The 19,947-nt window shown below is 42.5% G+C and overlaps 1 protein-coding gene across 3 annotated transcripts in view; it reads left to right on the top strand.

Annotated features, from left to right (window-relative positions):
* The window catches only part of AP2B1 (adaptor related protein complex 2 subunit beta 1), a 109,435-nt gene that overhangs the window by 84,363 nt on the left and 5,125 nt on the right, over positions 1 to 19,947 (top strand). For all 3 annotated transcript variants that reach the window (XR_011145174.1, XM_068977646.1, XM_068977645.1), the window contains 3 exons: positions 9,133 to 9,217; positions 10,145 to 10,231; positions 17,627 to 17,781. Coding sequence is in view for 2 of the 3 variants with exons in the window: in XM_068977646.1 (XP_068833747.1) it covers positions 9,133 to 9,217; positions 10,145 to 10,231; positions 17,627 to 17,781 (327 nt within the window). In the remaining variant the exon portion in view is untranslated. The remainder of the gene's footprint in view (positions 1 to 9,132; positions 9,218 to 10,144; positions 10,232 to 17,626; positions 17,782 to 19,947) is intronic.

Genomic DNA, 19,947 nt, shown 5'->3' with positions numbered 1-19,947 from the left:
GAGGTAAGCAGTAAAAAGATTGGAAATCCTAAACTGAAATTCACTTGGGGTGGATGAGGTGTCACATGCTGGCACTGGAGGCTGTCTTGAGAGTTGAAGGGTTTGAGTTCAGCCTGACTCTGTAGTTCAGCTGGCTTTAGTGGTGGCTTGAGGTGGACTTCGAAAAGAAGCTTCTTGAAAGAGTACCTCCACAGAGGCAGTCTTTCATGAAAATTGTGACCTTTCTACTTTTTTCCAAATGGCTTTGAAGGAGACAGGAATGCCTTTTTTTTTTTAAAGCAGTACTTGAGAGTCTAACTTAAGTTGCAGAGAATTACCAAATTTGATTCCAGTAGTTCTAACCCTACTGTGCTTTGGAGTTCCTCTAGTGTGTACAGCTTTTGGAGACCATCATTCTGATTTACTCCTGCCTAAAACAGTGGTTTTTAACAGCTTTTTGTTGGCTTGTTTTAATATATATTATTTCCTTATTTTCGGCTGTACTGGGTCTTCATTGCTTTGCACGGGCCTGTGGCAAGCAGGGGCTACTCTTTGTTGCCGTGCACGGACTTTTCATTGCGGTGTCTTGTTTTGGAGCACGGACTCTAGGGCGCACAGGCTTCAGTGGCTGCAGCATGTGGGCTTAGGAGTTGCAGTTCCCAGGCTCTAGAGCTCGGACTCAATAGATGTGGCTTAGTTGCTCCATGGCATGTGGGATCTTTCTGAACCAGGAATGCAGGAGAACCCGTCTCCTGCATTGGCAGGTGGATTCTTTACCACTGAGCCACCACGGAAGCCTGGTTTTTACCAGTTTAATCTGAGAGTCTTCTAAACTACCTCTTTACATCTTAATCTTCTCTTTGGTGTTATGGTGATTTAATCTGCCTACACCCCAGTTCATGGTGTAAACTATGTGGGAGGTTTCTGAGACTGAGATGAAGCAGATCGCATGACAGAATAGGGACTCCAGGAGGAGGCAGAGCTGCATTAGCTTTAGTAGCTTTTGGTTTCTCCTCACCTTTCAAAAGGAGAAGGAAATGGCAACCCACTCCAGTATTCTTGCCTGGAGAATCCCAGCGACAGGGTAGCCTGGTGGGCTGCGGTCTGTGGGGTCACACAGAATTGGACACGACCGAAGCGACTTAGCAGCAGCAGCAGTAGCACCTTTCAAAAACAAAACTTGCTAAAAGAGGTTGTTTCTTAGATTTCAGTACCATTCTAAAACCCGGTACTTACGAGTACCACTAGAAGATTTATAGTTTAAGAGATCATCCCGGGATCTCTTCAGAGCTTTCCTTTCTATTCTGAAAGCCTCTATTCTGTAAAGAGGTACAGATAGACATTAGTTAGCCTTGGAAATATCAAATGCTGAAGTGCAAGTTGTTGCCCAAGAAATTAGGGTTTTGAAGCTACTGCTTTTATTGGGACGACTGAACCTGTCAAATTTTCCCTATAAAGGACTCTTCTGGCCACATACTCTTAACAGTGAAAGTAAACAAGTATGGCTTTCATCTATCATAAACAGCAGACAGGCACTCTTTTAGGGCTGTTCAACTGCCAAATAATCCATCTGATCTATTGGGTGCACTAGGGAAAAAAAATAGAGGGTTCTTGGTTGAATCTTAGCCTTGGAAGTAAACTAAAGATGCTTCTTCAAGTTAAAATGTAACTAGCATTCGAGGAAAGTAAATTGATATTTTCTGTGGTGGATGGTGGCACTAGTGGTAAAGAAGCCACCTGCAATTCAGGAGACGTAGGAGACGGCAGGTCCGATCCCTGAGTCAGGAAGATCCCCTGGAGAAGGGCATGGCGGTGCACTCCAGTATTATTGCCTGGAGAATCCCCATGGGCAGAGGAGCCAGGAGGGCCACAGTCCATAGGGTCGCAAAGAGTTGATCACAAGTGAAGTGACTTAGTACACACGCATGGTGAGTTGCATGCCTATTCCTGCTATATTTTTAACCCTGTTCAGACACTGTCAAATATTATAGATAGACTTGTTTTGTCAGGATGTCTCTGAGAGGTCTCAGGTAGTTTATTGGTCAATAGGGTTTGAAGTGGAAGACCATATTTAAACTAAAAATGGTAGGTGTTTTTTCACATTGACTGGGAATGCAGCCGTGCAGGTGGATTTAACTCCAGCAGCCAGCAGAGAGCCTCTTCTGCTTGAGTCTCAGATGACATATCACACAGTTGGAGGCAGTGTCATTAAAAACCTGTCACTCAGAGCCGTTCCTCTAGGCTCTGTTGACTATATAGTGTGGTGCTTAAAACACATCTGAATCATCATTCCTCAGACAACTGGTGAAGGTTGGCGTCACTGCCTGGTCCTCGGTTGGACCAGCCTGCAGATAATCTTTCTCAAAGCTAAATAGAGAGGAAGAGAAAAGGGGGAAAAAATCCCTCAGAGACTGGGAAAGGTCACAAGTGACGTCACAGAAGAGTAGATGATATACTCTCAAAGGTGAGCTGTGTACCGCCTGCCTTGAATTTTCTTGTGGCAGTGCCTCCTGTGGTGATCTGTGGGGAGAGGTGTAGATAGAGGCCCCATTTGCCAGAGTTCAGACTGAGTTCATCTCGTACCTTTTTATAGTACTTTTGAGCACACTGGAACAAGGTTAGAATATGAATTCAGCCTGCTCATCTCCAGCTGTGCCGCCAGAAAGGGGCCGCAGCCCCTGCAGCAGGCTTTTTATACTATGAGAAACTAATTGTTGGTTACAGGCTGAAGCTGACAGGCTGCTCTTTCCCCAGCAGCCACTGAAAGTAACTTGTAAAACTCATTATTATTATTAAGCATTTCTAGCCTGCTTTTGTGTTTTCCAAGTGCCTCATAATCATTTCTTTTTGCTCTTCCTATTGATGTCCCTGAGAAGCAAGTAAATATTGTTGTGTCCCCATGTTGCTCGTGGCAGACCAGAGGAACACAGGATTTAAGTAATTTGGTTCTTGGTACCATCTGGGATCTGCTTTAGGCATCCTCAGCAGAAACTGAGGTGTGCACCCTGTTCCTAAGCTCACTGAGCCCAGTTCCTCACTGCTTGCTTTATAATTTGGTGAGTAAGTGTTTAGGGCTTTTATAGTTTTTTGCTGCAGCTTATTACATAAGAGGTACATTTTGCATAGTGTATTAACACATATAGTACATAAAACTGAAACAGTTTCAGGAGCCATTACTTACTCTTAGTGAGATACACTATGACATTTTCTATTCTATTACTTATTTGGCCACACTGCAGAATTTCTTCGACCAGGAATCGAACTCATGTCCCCTGAAGTGGAAACATGAGTCTTAACCACTGGCCCTCTAGGGAAGTCCCTTCTATTATATTTTTTTATGCCAGTTACATCCCACTAAACAAATTTTAAGAACCACCAATTGGTTGTGACCCACAATGTTTAAAACCACCTTGTTAAGAAGTACTTGAGGCTGAAGAATACACATGGTGTATTCTGGAGCATCAGTTTTGTTTAAAGATAAGTGAAGAAGCACATTTCATATTAAAACACTTGGATTCATTATGGGATAGCACAGAAGTTCAAAGAAATTTTGTTCTTATGGGCTACTTCATACTGTGCCCCTAATCCTGATCCTTACCCCTGCCTCTACCCCAGTATATATGTCCATTCTTCCTCTGTTAAAGGAAGTACACTGGGAAAAACTTGAGAAGTATTGTCCTTTTGGAAACTTTAGTCCAAGTTCATGTTTTGTCAAAGCCTAGTGGCTGTCAGGAACTTAGAGCCATGTATTTTACAGTCATTATTCTTACTGACCCTTTACTCTATGCCAGTCACTGTTTCAGAAATGAGAATAGGGTAGTAAACAAGAGACAAAAATCCCCTACCTTGTGGAACTTGCATTTTCCTGGAGGTGCGTTATGTGGCACAGGGACAGGCAGTGCACCAACAAATCAGCAAAAATGTGTGTCAGGTAAGAGCAACGGGAGAAGAAGCAGAGCCTGAGCTAGGGAGTCCTGGAGATGGAGATGGGGTGTGATTTCACAAACACGTTGGTCATGGAAGACCTACATGAGAAGATAATGCTTGATGAAAGCAAAGACCTAAAGGAGGCCAGAATAAACCTTGCAGATTTCTGGTGGGAGAGAATTTCAGACAGAAGAAACAACAAAAGGTTATGAGATAGGAGCGTGCCTGGTGTGTGCAAGGCACAGCAGCTGGCTCCCATGGCTGACGAGAGAGTCCCAGCATGTGATAGCAGAGAGGTAACAGGCATCTGACCATAGGCAGTTATAACTTTGGGAAATCATTGGAGGCTCAGACCCGGAGATATCTATGAACTGACCTGCATTTTAAGATCACTCTGATGCTATGTTGAGACGAGGCTGGGAAGTTAGATGTTGGAGGTGGAGAAGACGAGTGCAGAAGCAGAGACACCATAGAAAACTTGGCAGTATTTTTCGTTTACTGGGTTTGAAAAGTCAGCAGGAGGTTCCATTTAGGGATGAGGAGAGGAGATCAGTAATTTGGTTTTGGACATGTTCATTTTGAGGTATCTGTTAGGTATCCAGGTGAAGATACTAAGTAGGCAATTGGATATGTATGTGATAATTGATTTGCCATAGGCAGGCTAGACATCACTGTGAAAGCTCTAAGAAGGTACTTCTTCAGCTTGTCTGGATTATGTCTTTCTGCTCTGTACCTGTTGGGTTAGTGAATTTCAAAATAAGAAAACAAAGAACTCCCTTTTCTCCCTCTGAAGCAATCAATATCATACTATAAGGTTTACTCAGTTCTATTTCAGAGTAGCTGCCATCTGGGTTAAAATTGAACTGGCTTCATACTGTGTTTTCCTTGATTCTTTTTTTGGCCTGGACTCCTGAAGAGTTACTGGCATATTCTTAGAGACTCTCGTATTCTTTGGGTTGTGATCTACCACCTGTGTTACTCTTCCCCCACATCTAGATGCTGTTTCAGTTCAGTGACTTGAAACCAGGTGAGCCCACGTGTCGTCCTGTTGCCCCACCCTTGCCCTGTCGTATATCCCTATGCCTAATGAGCCATGTGAGTGGTGAAAGTATGTTTGCCTATGAGTGATAGGGAGGTTTAAAAAAAAAAAGGTTGAGAAACCAGTGTTTCATTCCATTTGCTCAACTTCTTCCCTTTAATGAAAGGGAACAAATGTTTATTGAGTCACTGGGATGTGAGTGAAGATGAGAGCCCCTGCATGAGTGAGAGACCATTGTGTTTTGGGTGAGGCATAGATAAATGCTTGCTTATGCTACAGTGCAAGTGCATGGTGTGGGTGCGATGGAGAGGAGTTAGAACCTTCCTGAGAAATCCTTGTCAAGCTTGAACTAAATCTTCAGGTTAAATAGATATTTTCCAGACAGATGAAGCTTTAGGAAAAGAACATATTAAGCAGAAAGAACAACATTAGTGTTTGGAGAGCAGGAAGTTATTTTGATATGCTTGACGTTAAGGAAATGGACTAGAGAGATAGGCAGGGGCCACATCCAAGAGAACCATAAACATTTGAAATAAATGCAGTTCTAGCCTGTATTTTACAGGCTACGTTTTACTCTGCAAAAGAGTAAAAGTTTGAGCAGCAAAATGCAGATTTTGAAGAGCTAATGTAATAGAGATGAACCACTTCTTCCAAGGAGTACTCTGTGCAGTTGATCCTATAAGGAGATGACGTTTGACCAGGAGCACAGTCACAAGAAGAATCATTAAACTAACAGTTTCCCAGTAAGCCTTTCTTTAAAAATCTCCCCTGATATCTCTCATTAGCATAGTTGTAATACTACATTTGAGCAGTTGTAAGATTTCAGATAAGTCTAATGTGGTTATCCTTAATTATGAAAAACTGAGTAAAGTGTACAGCAGAAAATGGTGAAAGAAAACGGAACTTTTCTTTAGGAAACATTTGTTCACAGTACTTAACTCTAAGTCAGGCACCGTTCTAAGTGCTCTGCAAATATTAACTTGCCTCATAACGACCCCATGCGTTTAATGCTGTGGTTACCTCTGTTCTTCAGGCAAGAGACTGAGCTGAGTGCTCCTGCCTCAGGTCACACAGCTAATAAGGAGCAGTCAGCAAGGTCAGGTGGTCTGGTCTGGTCCCTGCGTCCATGTTCAGAACCACTGTGTCTGCTGCCACCAATTTGGGTGTGCCAGCTTATCAGAGAATTTATCTAGAGCAGAAACCCAGGGATAGGCTTTAGGGTCTCCTGAAACCCCTAAAGTTTGGGTGGAAACATTGCATGTACAACTTATAAAAAGAAGGTCCCTGACTTTCATGTGTTTGTCAAAAGGGTCCTCAGGGCAGACTGGTTTAGCACTGCTGACCTAGAAGAGCTTTTCACATCTTTTCCATGGTTAAAGGGCTCCAGTTGGTTTAAGGATTCCCTGAGAAGCACAGGCTATTTATAAGCCCAAGCGGACTTCTAGGTAACATTGTTCTAAATTAATTACTTGTCTGGTTGATCTTCTTAGAAACTTTTTCAAAAAACAGGTGTGCCAGATCCCAGATTTAGGAATTTGTTTGTTTGTTTTTTAAATACAGGATGGAGTCGAAGATTCTGTTTTGAAAAATCTCTCCAGATGATTCTAATATAAGTCCTTGGTTAAGAATCATTGATATTATCTCCTGGAGGACATATAACCCACATGAGCCCACTTGTACGTCCTCCAGTTTTCACTTCTGAATGCCCTTTTCAGAGCCTGGCACTCCCTCAAGGTGTTCTTGGTTCCCTTATTTGCAATAAAGAATTCCCCTCCTCTTAACTGCTGAGTACCAGATGAATTAGAAAATACCTGTTTCCCGGAGACCTGCAGCTGGTATAATCTTTTGAAGTGATGCTCTAGTACATCTTAAAGAATGTCTAAGGTCCCTCTTCCCTGCGGTTAGTTACTCTGCTTGCACTCACCAGACTCAAGTTTTTGGGGACTCCTGCTGTCTCAGTATTTTGGGCATCAGATTATGTGATAGAGATTAGAAACTCCTAGGGGTTGGTAACTGAAAGTTTCAATGCCCAAGTTTCAAGGAAAGTAACTTGATGAATTATTCTGGGAAGGAGTAGAAACCCGAACCAAATTAGGAAGGATGAAATAAAGTTACTGTTTAAGGTGGAGAAGATGAGCTGAAAAGTGTAGACATTTGTCCCCAAGAAGGTGGGAGGAGAATGGTGGTGCTAGATAAGCACTTTTTACCTTCGTTTTTTTTTTTAAGAGAAATAGTCATGGTTTCTGCAGACTGGTTCCAAATAGGAAAAGGAGTACGGCAAGGCTATATTGCCATGTATATTGTCACCCTGCTTATTCAACTTGTATGCAGAGTACATCATGAGAAACGGTGGGCTGGAAGAAGCACAAGCTGGAATCAAGATTGCCAGGAGAAATATCAATAACATCAGATATGCAGATGACACCACCCCTATGGCAGAAAGTGAAGAGGAAGTAAAAAGCCTCTTGATGAAAGTGAAAGAGGAGAGTGAAAAAGTTGGCGTAAAGCTCAACATTCAGAAAACGAAGATCATGGCATCCGGTCCCATCACTTTATGGGAAATAGATGGGGAAACAGTGGAAACAGTATCAGGCTTTATTTTTTTGGTCTCCAGAATCACTGCAGATGGTGATTGCAGCCATGAAATTAAAAGACGCTTACTCCTTGGAAGGAAAGTTATGACCAACCTCAATAGCATATTGAAAAGCAAAGACATTACTTTGCCAACAAAGGTCCGTCTAGTCAAGGCTACGGTTTTTCCAGTGGTCATGTATGGATGTGAGAGTTGGACTATGAAGAAGGCTGAGTGCCAAAGAATTGATGCTTTTGAACTGTGGTGTTGGAGAAGACTCTTGAGAGGCCCTTGGACTGCAAGGAGATCCAACCAGTCCATTCTGAAGGAGATCAGCCCTGGGATTTCTTTGGAAGGAATGAGGCTAAAGCCAAAACTCCAGTACTTTGGCCACCTCATGTGAAGAGTTGACTCATTGGAAAAGACTCTGATGCTGGGAGGGATTGGGGGCAGGAGGAGAAGAGGATGACAGAGGATGAGATGGCTGGATGGCATCACCAACTCAAAGGACGTGAGTTTGAGTGAACTCTGGGAGATGGTGATGGACAGGGAGGCCTGGCATGCTGCAATTCACGGGGTCGCAAAGAGTCAGACACGACTGAGTGACTGAACTGAACTGAACTGAACTGATTGTAAAACTCACCCAGAGAAATATTTTTCTGTGGCACCAAGAGCATAGATAGGAAAGTCACAAGTGACAGAAACCAGTGGGAAGCATGGTTTCAAGCAGTTTTTCTCCTGTGTCTCCCCTCATACATATTTGCTTCTTAGAATCTGCCCCAGCATAGTCTGTTTCTGAATGGAGACACCAACAATATTGCCCCTAACACAAGTATTATACATCTTGTAGCTTTTAAAAATATATATAAACAGCTTCCTCTGGATTCAGCAGGCCACAGTAGAGTCACAGCCTGTGCACATCCAGAAGTTTGTGTTGGGAGAAGAAAACTCATTTCTTCATTCACTCAAGGCTTTTCCTTAGAGTCATCAAATTTACGAGTGTTTGACCCAAACTTTTCTAGCCATATGACTTGGGAAGTAAGAAAGCACTTTAAAACTCATGTCAGAAAAAAGGTAAGGGCATTATGACACCAGTTATTGTGGAGAGAGAAAAATCAAAAGTGTAGAGTCACATTTGCATTTGAATCCTGGTTTTTCTGTGTGCTTACAGTGTGGCCTTGAATGTTACTTACTCTTTCAGTTCTTCATCAGGAATATGAGAGGGGAGTACCAGTTACTACTTTGTTTGAGATAGTTATAATGAGGATATAATGAATTATAATGAGGATTAGAAATATCTGTTAATACAGGTACTTAGTGATAGCAGCAGCAACTACTAAAATAACTGAGTAGATTATTACAGGCATAGAATTTATGCCTTGAATTCATCCCTCCTGGAGTGAGGCAGAGTTGCAGGTTGTCGATGGTGCTCTGACAGTGGAGTAGGTAGGGACATGCTTTCCAGTATATGGGCTGGTGTGTCTTGATTAGGGGTTTTCTGCACTGCCTAAAAGAGGAAGGAAATTGGATGATATATTCCTAGGCAGTAACTGTTCTTTCCCTCCTACCTGCCTTCTTATGATGTCCTAATTTTCCCTTCCTACTTTCCTGGCAGGTGGCTGTGAAAAACAATATTGATGTCTTCTACTTCAGCTGCCTCATCCCACTCAACGTGCTTTTTGTAGAAGATGGCAAAATGGGTAAGTATGTCCTCCTGTCCTGCCAAATATACCTTTGCCCTTCCTCTGAACGTCAGGTAGAGCATATCCCCAGAAGTTCAGTTTAGCTTGAGGTTTAAAAAAACGGGGGATGGCTATTCTAAAGCTCCGATAACTGCTAATTCTGTATTCGCCTGGGTCACAGTCGATCTTGCTGTGCTGCTGGTCTTTAAATCACAATGCCCACTGTCTGCATAAGCCAGTCAGCACAGCAGATCGTAAATGGCTTGGTGACAAGTAGATGTGGATTGAAATCTCAGCTTGGCTGTTTGTTAGCTTTGTGACTATAGCGAGATGCTTAATTTTTTTGAGTTTCAGTTTTGACGTTTACAAAGCAGAAATAATTTTTTGTAATGAACTGAGATAATACGTGCAGGTTTTAGCACTTAGCCCTGTCCTGAGTTCTTACTGTCTCAAGATAACGAATTCAGTAATTTATAATAAATTGTTAGTACTCCCCATGTGGTGGTTGATATTTCTCTCTTCCCTTACTTAGGAAACCACCAGCTAATAAAACTAGCTTACATTGATACATATTAAGTTGTATTGGCATTTTATTGGTTTGATTCTTACAATAACTCTTTGGGTAGTGTAGCAGGTATAATGTATGATGAGATTAAGGATTGGAAAGGTCACAAGACCTACTTAAAGTCACCTAAATAGGAAAACTGTGGAGCCAAAACAACCCTAGATGTAAAGTCTCTCCCAGTGTGTCTTAGTGCGACTCATGAGGGATTAATTGACCTGGAGTGCAGCACGTCCGCATAGCTAAGCCTTGGCTCGTCTCAGACTGCCACTGGCCGTACTGCTGGAGCCAGCACTCCAAAGGAGAAATGGTACAAGGGCTTAGATGTCAGACTGTTGCCAGACTGTGCACATCCAGCCTTTACCTCTGCTTCCCCCGAACAGAGCGCCAGGTCTTCCTTGCAACATGGAAGGATATTCCCAATGAAAATGAACTTCAGTTTCAGATTAAGGAATGTCATTTAAATGCTGGTGAGTGATAACTCTAAATTTCATTTTCATCTTAGTATATCCAGTTAAATAGTTGAAAATTCTGTCTTCTCTTTACCTCTTTTTTTCACAGCTACCTATTTCTAGTGAGTAAAGAGTATATTCACAGGCTTCTCATTAAAAGCTTGGGATGTTTTGATGGTAGGCACTAGATTAGCTACAAGCTGGCAGATTTAAGAACTAGAATGGATCCACATGCCCAATTGTCTAGTAGTTGAACATGGGTCAGTCATGTTACTTGAACATTCTAAGCATCAGGTAATTGAGTGGCACTTGAAGATATGTGCTCTCCCAAGAATTGAAAGGACTGTTTGTCCTCTTACATCAGCCTTCAGTAGTGACTCTGAGATCCTTGTTTGGAATCCTGTGTTTATTATTAAATAAGACTATGTCATAGTTGTTTAAAGCCTAATTGGTGGCCTTTTTCTTTCTTTCCTTGTGTCAGCTGTCATATGATGATATGACCGCCTTAATCACCATTAAAAAGTTACAGCCCCCTTAGTAGTTCGTTTTATTATTACACTCGAACTTCAGTCTGGGAACCGGAGAGGAGAAACAATACCTGCTGGCAGTGCCTCAGGCTTTGTTTCACTGAAACATCCTCAGGCATGGAGGGGAGCCTTAAGCTGTTCAGGGTCTTGCCTTTGTCCCAGTCTCTCCTTGAGGTTAATATAACTTTATGAGTTTGAATGAGAGTGAGCCCTGATACTGGTCAATGCCGCCTCCCTTCATTCCCCGTCACTTCCTCCTTCCGGCATGCTGCCCTCCCACTGTGGCTAGAGTGTTGCCCTGGGAGAAGGAGGCAGACCGAAGGAAAAACAACTCACTGGCTTCACATTTCAACTTGTTCTTTAAAAATTTTTTGCTAAAAATTTTTTTTGCAGAGAGTGGGTGTGCTCTGTGACACGTCCATCCTCTGTGTTCCAGGCAGATGTTTTTCTTACAGGGCTTCTCCTTAGCCCTTGGAGAGGTGTTTGAGGAAGACAGTCTTCTGTAATGCCCACTGTCATGACAGTTTGTTGATTCTCTTCACGAATACCACATGCCTTCTAGGTTTCTCAGCCTGACTGGTTATGTAGCTATTAAACAAAACCAGATTTTTGCCGAGTTAAAAAAAAAATTCATATTTAATTTGAGCTGCTTTTTATGCCATGTTCTAGGTGGGTGACAGTGTTTGCTGTCTCTCCTAGGTTCACTGGTTAGTTACCACAAGCCTCATTTGATGAGTTGGGAAGTTGGACAGTTTTACATTTTTTAACCTCTTTTGCAGGAAACTTCCGCTGCAAAACCCACAGTGGCTGATAGCTAGGGTTATAGTCACTCTTGTGTGGTCAGTCCCAAGTCATTTCATATGTTACACTCCTGAGAACACTTGTCCCTCAGAAAAGGGTTCTGTGGTCATAAGATTGGGAAGTACAGTCTTAGAAGTTGCCATTGCACATAAGCACACTAGAAGCTGAGGCCTCCTGCACTGAGGAAACCACTGTAACTCAGTATCAACTGAATGTTTTCCCTATGGAATTTAAAATCACAAAATGCTTATTACTAACATCTTACGGAGAACCAGTGTTCCTTGAACACATATGATCAGTAGAACTCTGGCCTACAGACAGCAGAGAAAGGCCAGAGTCCTGGGAAAGCAGATTTGGTCTCAGAGATCTGGTGTGAAGGGGACATGATTTTTCAAAAAAGAAAATGAAAGTTAGGATGATTGAGGGTTTTAGTCTGGCCTGTCAGGTTGAGAAAATCCCCCTGCTTCCAGATGGGGGCTCCAAACCTTGGTGTACATTTGTGATCTTGCCAAAGAAAAAGTATCTGGCCTTTCTCCCAGTGGAGCTATGTCTTCTGATGTAAACAGAAACAGTTTCCCAGAACAAGTTCAGTTTTGAACAATTCAGCCGTGACCTCACGCCAGTTCCTCCCTGCCTTGGGTGCTCCAAATACCAGTGAATCAGTTCTCCAGTGGCACCCTGCTCTGTGGTGGTGCAGCACACGGAGCCCAGGGAAAATTCCCAGCCACATCCTCTTCTCTGGGAGCCTGAGGCCATCCATCGTTTGCCACTGAATCACTGCTGATCTCTTACAAGTCCATTTCTGCAGCTAATCCTTTCTAGCTTTTCCTGTGCCTCCACCCCGAGGTCTGGAGTACCTACCCCGACCTTTTCTTTTCCTTCCAGTCTGAGGGCTCAATTAACAGGAACGTTTTCAGGTTTAGTGCCTTCTGATTCAACACCCTGGGTTGAGAGCTAAAAATACCTTCTTTCCAGCTGATCTGTCCTAATCACAATAGCACCAACCCTTTAAATAGCTTTTCTGTGCCAGAGTAGACATTTGACAGATGGCGCTAACACTGAAGGCTACAGGAAGTCTCAGGCTTAAAGTACTGACCAGCCTAGCATTGAGCTTTTACTTCTGCTCTTGCATTTCTTCTAGAGAAGAAAGAAGAAAAGAAACCCTCTTACTAAGCCTCAGTAATTTATCAGTTCTTAATAGAAAGGTGTATGTGATAGTGTGCTTATGCTGTGTCACTAGTGGTGTGAATACTGGAAAATACTGGTTCAGAAAAGGCACCGAATTGTATGGGTCTCCTTGCTTCCTGGCACTGGTCATATCTGGGACCACTATATTAAGTACATAAGAAATAGCTGCATCTCCAGCCATATCCAGAAAAGAATCTTTCGGGCAAGTGGTTTGCAAACCTATTTTTCAAATTAAGTGCTTGTTTTGCTTTGAAAAACTCAGAGACATGTTACATCTGTATTTTCTAGTTAGGCTCTCTAATAAGGCACAGATATTTCTTCAGGCACAGGGACTAGGTGAGGGTGAGTTCTGTTTCTTTGTTTGGTCATGGTTCTCCCCATTTCCTAAATACAAGTGCATTGCTAGTCAGCACTTAAATACAATTTGGTTGTTCAAATGATTTTTTTAAAAAGGTGTTCTTTTTAGCAGGCACAGTGGTTTGCAACTTGCTAATGACTGTGTCCCACAGCTGGGTCCCATGTGCAGGTTCCCCCTTCCCGTTCTCCGAGTACCTTCTTCACTCTTAGGCCTGCTGGAAGAGGTGCGCCCTTAGCTAAAGTAGGAAGATGAAGGAGGGAAGACCACATTCCCATCTTCTAAGATTTTAGGCCTCAGACCCAAAGCCAGATTTGAGGTAGGAGACAAATGAACCCAGAGAAATATCTTAATGCATGTGTAACCGTATTTGACTGTCTTTTAATAGAAACTCTTGTCCTGTAGGGCAGATCTCAGTGTCTTGACATTACATTCTCATTCTCCAAGTCTCACAGCTATAAGATTCCATCATATTTCCCCAGGAGTTCAGATATGTTTAAAAAACAAACATACACAAAGAACTGTGACATTTTGTCAAGAAGTCTGTCCCAGTCTGGCTGGGAAGCTTCTTTACATTGGCTCCCATTGCCATTGTTTCTGTTTTGTTTTTTCCTGATTTGGCTGTGCAGCATCTTCATTGCTGTGTGTAGGCTTCTCTGGTTGTGGCAGGCAGGAAATACTCCTCATGGCATTGCATGGGCCGTTCTTGCGATGGCTTCTCTTGCGGAGCACAGACTCTGGGGCGTGCATGGGCTTCAGTAGTTGCTGCACATGGGCTCCGTAGTTGTGGCTTACAGGTTCGAGAGCGTGGTCTCGGTAGTTGTGGCACACAGGCTCAGTTACTTTGCAGCATGTGGAATCCTTCCAGAGCAGGGATTGAACCCGTGTTCCCTGAATTGGCAAGCAGGTTCTTATCCACTCTGCCACCAGGGAAGTCCCATTGCCATTCTTAATGAGTTCACTTAACAGAGTCTGGTTATCCTACCACCTTCAAGCCCTCCAGCTCAAACCTACAATCGAAGGGTTATAAAAATTGACTCACAGAGACTTCCCTGGCCATCCAGTGGTTAAGACTCCACACTTGCAGTGCAGGGGTGTGGGTTCAGAGCCTGGTCAGGGAACTAACATCTCACAGGCTATGTGATGCAGCCAGAAAAATTGACTCACACATAGTTAAGTTATAGAACCCTCTTCCCTCCATGCAGTATTCTGATAGAAATCACGCTAACAGCCATTCAGTAGGAGTAGAGCCAGGTTCCTAACCAGAATGCTTCCAAACACATTAAAGTTACATCCATTCAACTTGCTTACTCCGTCTGGCTGTTGGCCATGTTTTTTAATTCTGGAGTGGGTGAGTGTGTGTGTGTGTTTGGGTGCTTCCATTTCTTAGCCTGTCATCTCTTTTTTAGCCTATCACCACTTACTTAGCCTGTCACCTCTTACTTAAAACCATGACATATCTGTAGGCATCTGGGCCTTGCTCTGTATATTGTCTAGAACATGTGCCTGTGCAGCACTGTAGAACTTCAACAAAAGATCCTGTCGTGTGTATTTTCTGTTTCCTTGGAAATGGGCAAGAGCCTTGAAACTTGGGAATGCCTTTTACAACTTAAAGCAATCCTCCTCATGTTAAAGACAGTCCTGTCAAAAGATGTAAGCCAAACTCCAGCTGGTGATGTTGCCTAGCAACTCAGTCTGAGCTGCAAGAGCCTTTCATTGTGGGAACCAAGGTGACAGCCAGAACTGCCTGACCCCCTAGAAGGTGATGAAAAAGTATATTGAGGCTCCCTCCTCCTTTAGTCTTGTGCGTAAAGACGTTGATATAAACGTTTTGGCTTCTCAAAGAGAACCCATTCTTGAGTTATAACTACTCTGCTTGGTGTTAGTGGAAACTGGAAATAAAAGGAGGGAAATTAAGCCGTAACTAAGCGTGATGCAGTTGTTTAATGGATGGGCTTTAGTACCTCCTGCCCTGAGTGCTTGCTGGGATGAATGTGGAAGAGAGGCATCAGGGCAAGAATTACCTCCAAAATTAGACCACATCTAAATAGATGTTTTTTACACTCACAAACATAGAAAGCAAAATTATGGTTATCAAAGGGGAAAAGGGAAGGAGGAGAGATAAATTAGGAGTATGGGATTAACAGATACATCAGTTCAGTTCAGTTCAGTCACTCAGTCGTGTCCGACTCTTTGCGACCCCATGGACTGCGGCACTCCAGGCTTCCCTGTCCATCACCAACTGCCAGAGCTTGCTCAAACTCATGTCCATCGAGTCAGTGATGCCATCCAGCTGTCTCTTCCTCTGTCATCCCCTTTTCCTCCCACCTTCAATCTTTCCCAGCATCAGGGTCTTTACAAATGAGTCAACTCAGGTGGCCACAGTATTAGAGTTTCAGCTTCAGCTCTTCCAGTGAATATTCAGGACTGATCTCCTTTAGGATGGACTGTTTGGATCTCCTTGCAGTCCGAGGGACTCTCAAGAGTCTTCTCTAACACCACAGTTCAAAAGCATCAATTCTTTGGTGCTCAGCTTTCTTTATAGTCCAACTCTCACATCCTTACATGTGATACATACTACTATATATAAAACAGATAAAAAGGATTTAATGTATAGCACAGGGAACTATATTCAATATCTTACAATAACCTATCATGGAAAAGAATAAAAAGTACACACACACACATGTGAATCTGTTTCTGCTTCATAGGCAAGTTCATCTGTGTCATATGTTAGATTCCACACGTATGTCCCTTAGGATATAATACGGTATTTATCTTCCTGACTGACTTCACTTCGTATGATCAGCTTTAGTCCCCTCTGTGTTGTAGCAGGTAGCATTGTTCTGCTCTTGTTTATGGCTGAGTAGTCGTTCCGTTGTATATATGTACCACATCTTCTTTGTCCATTCATCTGTAGATGGACATTTAGGTGGTTTGCCGATCTTGGCTATTGTGGATAGCACTGCTATGGACATAGGAATGCATGTATCTTGTTTAATTATAATTTCGTCTGGATATTTGTCCAGAAGTAGGATTGCTGGATCATATGGTAATTCTATTTTTAGTTTTTTGAGGAACCTCCATATTGTTTTCCATAGTAGCTACACCAATTTACATTCCCAACAGCGTAGGAGAGTTTTCTTTTCTCCACATCCTCTCCAGCATTTGTTATTTGTAGACTTTTAAATAATGGCTGTTCTGACTAGTGTGAGGTGGTGCCTCATTCTAGTTTTGATTTGCATTGATCTGTTATCACTGTCTGTCAGTGAGGTTGAGCATCTTTTCATGTGTCTGTTGGCCGTTTGTATTTCTTTGGGGAAATGTCTAAAATAATGTTTTAACGCCCATGGTATTATGCACATATTGGCATCTCCAACACCTGAGTCAGAGGCTTATTCACAAGTATTGATGGCAGGCACTCATTGTGTCCCAGATACTGTGAGAAGCACAGTGACGAAAAACTCTAGGATCCCTGTGCTCAGAGGGTTTACCGTCTAGGAGAATAGAAAGACCGTCCATCACAGCAGCCTTCTCCCATAGAGTATCACTGGTTTTTATTTGGAGAGAATTTAGTTCCTGAGTAATTTAATTCTTATTAGAAACAAATGTAATAAACTATCAACAAAGAAATGGTGTTTATCATCTCTGTTCTTAAAGTTTCTCTTTCTCTGGTGCTGCAGCATCTCATGTTAGCAGTCAGAGAACAAGGAGAGAGAAATGACCTTTAATTTTAGAATATCATGTCTCTGGTGCTGTACGTAGTCACAAGGAAGACCCCAAACACCAACCTGTTCTTCTCCTGTGTTGATGACTACAAAGGCCTCCATTCTAACCAGAAATGGCAGTCGAGGTTACAGGCCTTGGAATAATCATCTTTGCACAACTTCAGTCTTTCTCAAAAACTTTTGTTCAGGGACTTTGTTTTGTTATTAATTTGGGGTATGATAGTCCCCAGAAGCTTAAGAAATCATTTGCCTGCTTTAAAAAACAAAAACACCTAAATGTCCAGGTTAACAAATTTGATTTGCAGGATTTCTGCAACTGGCACTTTTCTGATCCTGGTACGTGAGGCCAGAGTGGCTCGTGGTAGCGTAGTAGTGACTTGGGAAGTATTGTTGTAGATTCAGTTGTCAGTCTTTGTATCCCTGTGGATCTGGGACCAATGTTCCAGAAGTGAACCCCAACATGGCAGTCAGACATTCACCCATTTCTGTCTCTGTCCACTTCAGTGCATTTTTACCTGTCTAGCTCCTAGTAATAGTTTAAGGGTACCAATGGCTTAGACCCCCCATAAGCTCCACAGGTAGTTCTCACACACTGGTGCCTAGTCGCGCCTTACTCTCTTTTCTGGCCTGGAACGTGGTGCACAGGCACTTGGAGAGCTTCCTCACACTTGGCTCTGGTGGGGGAAGGGCTTTCTGAAATGTGCACATATGCATGTGATGGTGCTTATCAGGGGCTAATTGAGTGCACGTGGCTCATGGCATCCTTGTTGGGTATTTTAACTGAAGGTGTTGCATTTTGAATCTGTGTTTCTAGACACTGTTTCCAGCAAGCTGCAAAACAACAATGTTTATACTATTGCCAAGAGGAATGTGGAAGGGCAGGACATGCTGTACCAATCCCTGAAGCTCACTAACGGCATTTGGATTTTGGCCGAGCTACGTATCCAACCAGGAAACCCCAATTATACGGTAAGGCCTTTTTCAGAATGGGTGAGATGGGTTCATGGAGGGAGGTAAGAGCCCTTTCATTTTTTTTCTTAGCATTTTTTAATTGGCCAGGAAAGACCTGGTGGAGTTGCTGCACTCCCCAGATATCCAAAACAAGCAGTCAAAAAAGTCCCCAGTTGCATTCTTAGAAGACCTTGTTCTGCCCCCATTCACCAGGAAGGGGCCTCTGGCGACTGGAGTACCTTAGACTCCTCCAGGTATATACAGAGCTGCTCACAGAGCCTACAGCTTTATCAGTGTTGGTTAATGCTCATCTAGCGTATCTGTGCATGTGGTACTGTAGCAGGCCACTAAGAGGATTGTTTCCATAGCTCATTTCAAGCTCCTTCCTGCTTTTGGACGTAAGGATGTCAGAATCCCTGTACATATGAGCCTCTTTAGTGATACTGTATGTCCTAAATGCTTGTTGAAAAATAAAGGCAAAATGGGACACACCTTTTATAGCCTGAAAGGGAACTTTAGAAAACTTCTTCAGTGCCACGCTGGACTAAAATTGAAATCCTGGCCTTATTTTTAGGGGAGGAGTCAGTTGCTTTGTTAATCTGCACAGCCCTAATACCCTAGGCACTGGCCATTTGTTTACTATTGTAAAATACCATCTCCCAGTAAGATGCTGCTTGTCATCTGCATTTTGTAAAGTATAAGAAAACCCTTGGGACAGGGGAAATACCATACTCTTCTGTTATGTTCAAGGCTTTTGTACACTGTTTTGAAAGAGGGGAAAGGAAAGTGATGAGAAAAGTAAGGTTCAATAATTGAATAACTGATAAAGCTTTATATTCAGTAGATTAAGTGAGCTTTTTGGCCATTTAGCCGAGAAAAGTCTGTGACTCCATTCCTTAGTTTTAAGGCAACCATGTGTTCATTAGCATATATCAAGGAAGTAGTACCACCCTATACTGAAAATTTTGGTTTCCCCTTGAAATAAGCTGGACAAGTGTGTGTGTGTGAGTGATACTGCATCCCATCTAACTAGATTGTTTTGCCCAAGCATTTGTGAGCTGAGAAACTTCAGGCTTCTCCCATAAACTGTACACTCCTCCCACCCACCTCCTCCGCCGCCAGTCCTTTGTCTTTTTTTGTAGGAAACTGTCCTGTCATTTTCCTTGAGTTCCCCAAGAAAGGGAAAGCCCTGTCTGGTCTTCTGGAGGGACAGGTTTTTACTGTAAAATCAGGTCTTGTAAAATAACTGCATTTACTTCCCTAGAAATTTTCTCAAAGTATGTGTATTTGTGTGTGTGTGTGTTTTTTTTATCATTCATTATTTAATTGCAGTATTCCATCTCAGGTAGATTAGAGTAGCACGATTACCCCTAGATTGCAGATAAGGAAACCAAGGTTCAGAATAATTAATAACTTATTCAGGATCACAGAAGTTGTTGGTAGGTAAATTGTGCTAAGAATTCACATATCTGAACACTTGCTAACTGTCTTCTTTGTGTTCATTAAGGATAGTGAGAATTTTGACAAAGACCTTTTAGTAGTCGCATAGTTGATTTAAAATGTTTAAAACCTTTTTATTTGAAACTAATTTAAGACTCACATAAAGTTTTAAAAATGGTACATAGAGTTCCCATATATCTTGCACTGAATTTTCCTTATTGAGAACATCTTACACCCATAGTACAGTTGACCAGTTTTTACATGATTATTTTTAGTTTATTTGGTTAAGGAGTGTACAGTACTATGAAATCTTATCACATTTGTGATAATCACCACCATGATCAGGAACAGAACTGTTCTGTCACCATGAAAAAACTCCTCCTTGCTATCTCTTTATAGTTACAGACTCACCCCATGCCTAACCCATGGGAATCACTGATACGTTTGTTTCCCACTACTATAATTTTGTCATTTTGAGAGGGTTGTTAAATTCAGTTCCTATCCTTTTCAGACTTTTTTTTCCACTTAGCATAATACCCTTGACATCTGTCTTAAGTCATTGCATATATTAATAATTTGGTGTTTGGTTTTTTTTTTTTTTGATGACCAAGTAGTAGTACCGCTGCTGCTGCTACTGCTAAGTCACTTCAGTCGTGTCCGACTCTGTGCGACCCCATAGATGGCAGCCCACCAGGCACCCCCATCCCTGGGATTTTCCAGGCAAGAACACTGGAGTGGGTTGCC

This window comes from Capricornis sumatraensis, chromosome 8 (genome assembly GCF_032405125.1).
Source record: "Capricornis sumatraensis isolate serow.1 chromosome 8, serow.2, whole genome shotgun sequence".
In the NCBI taxonomy this organism is placed as follows: domain Eukaryota; kingdom Metazoa; phylum Chordata; class Mammalia; order Artiodactyla; family Bovidae; genus Capricornis; species Capricornis sumatraensis.
This window is presented reverse-complemented; position numbering and strand designations above follow the sequence as displayed.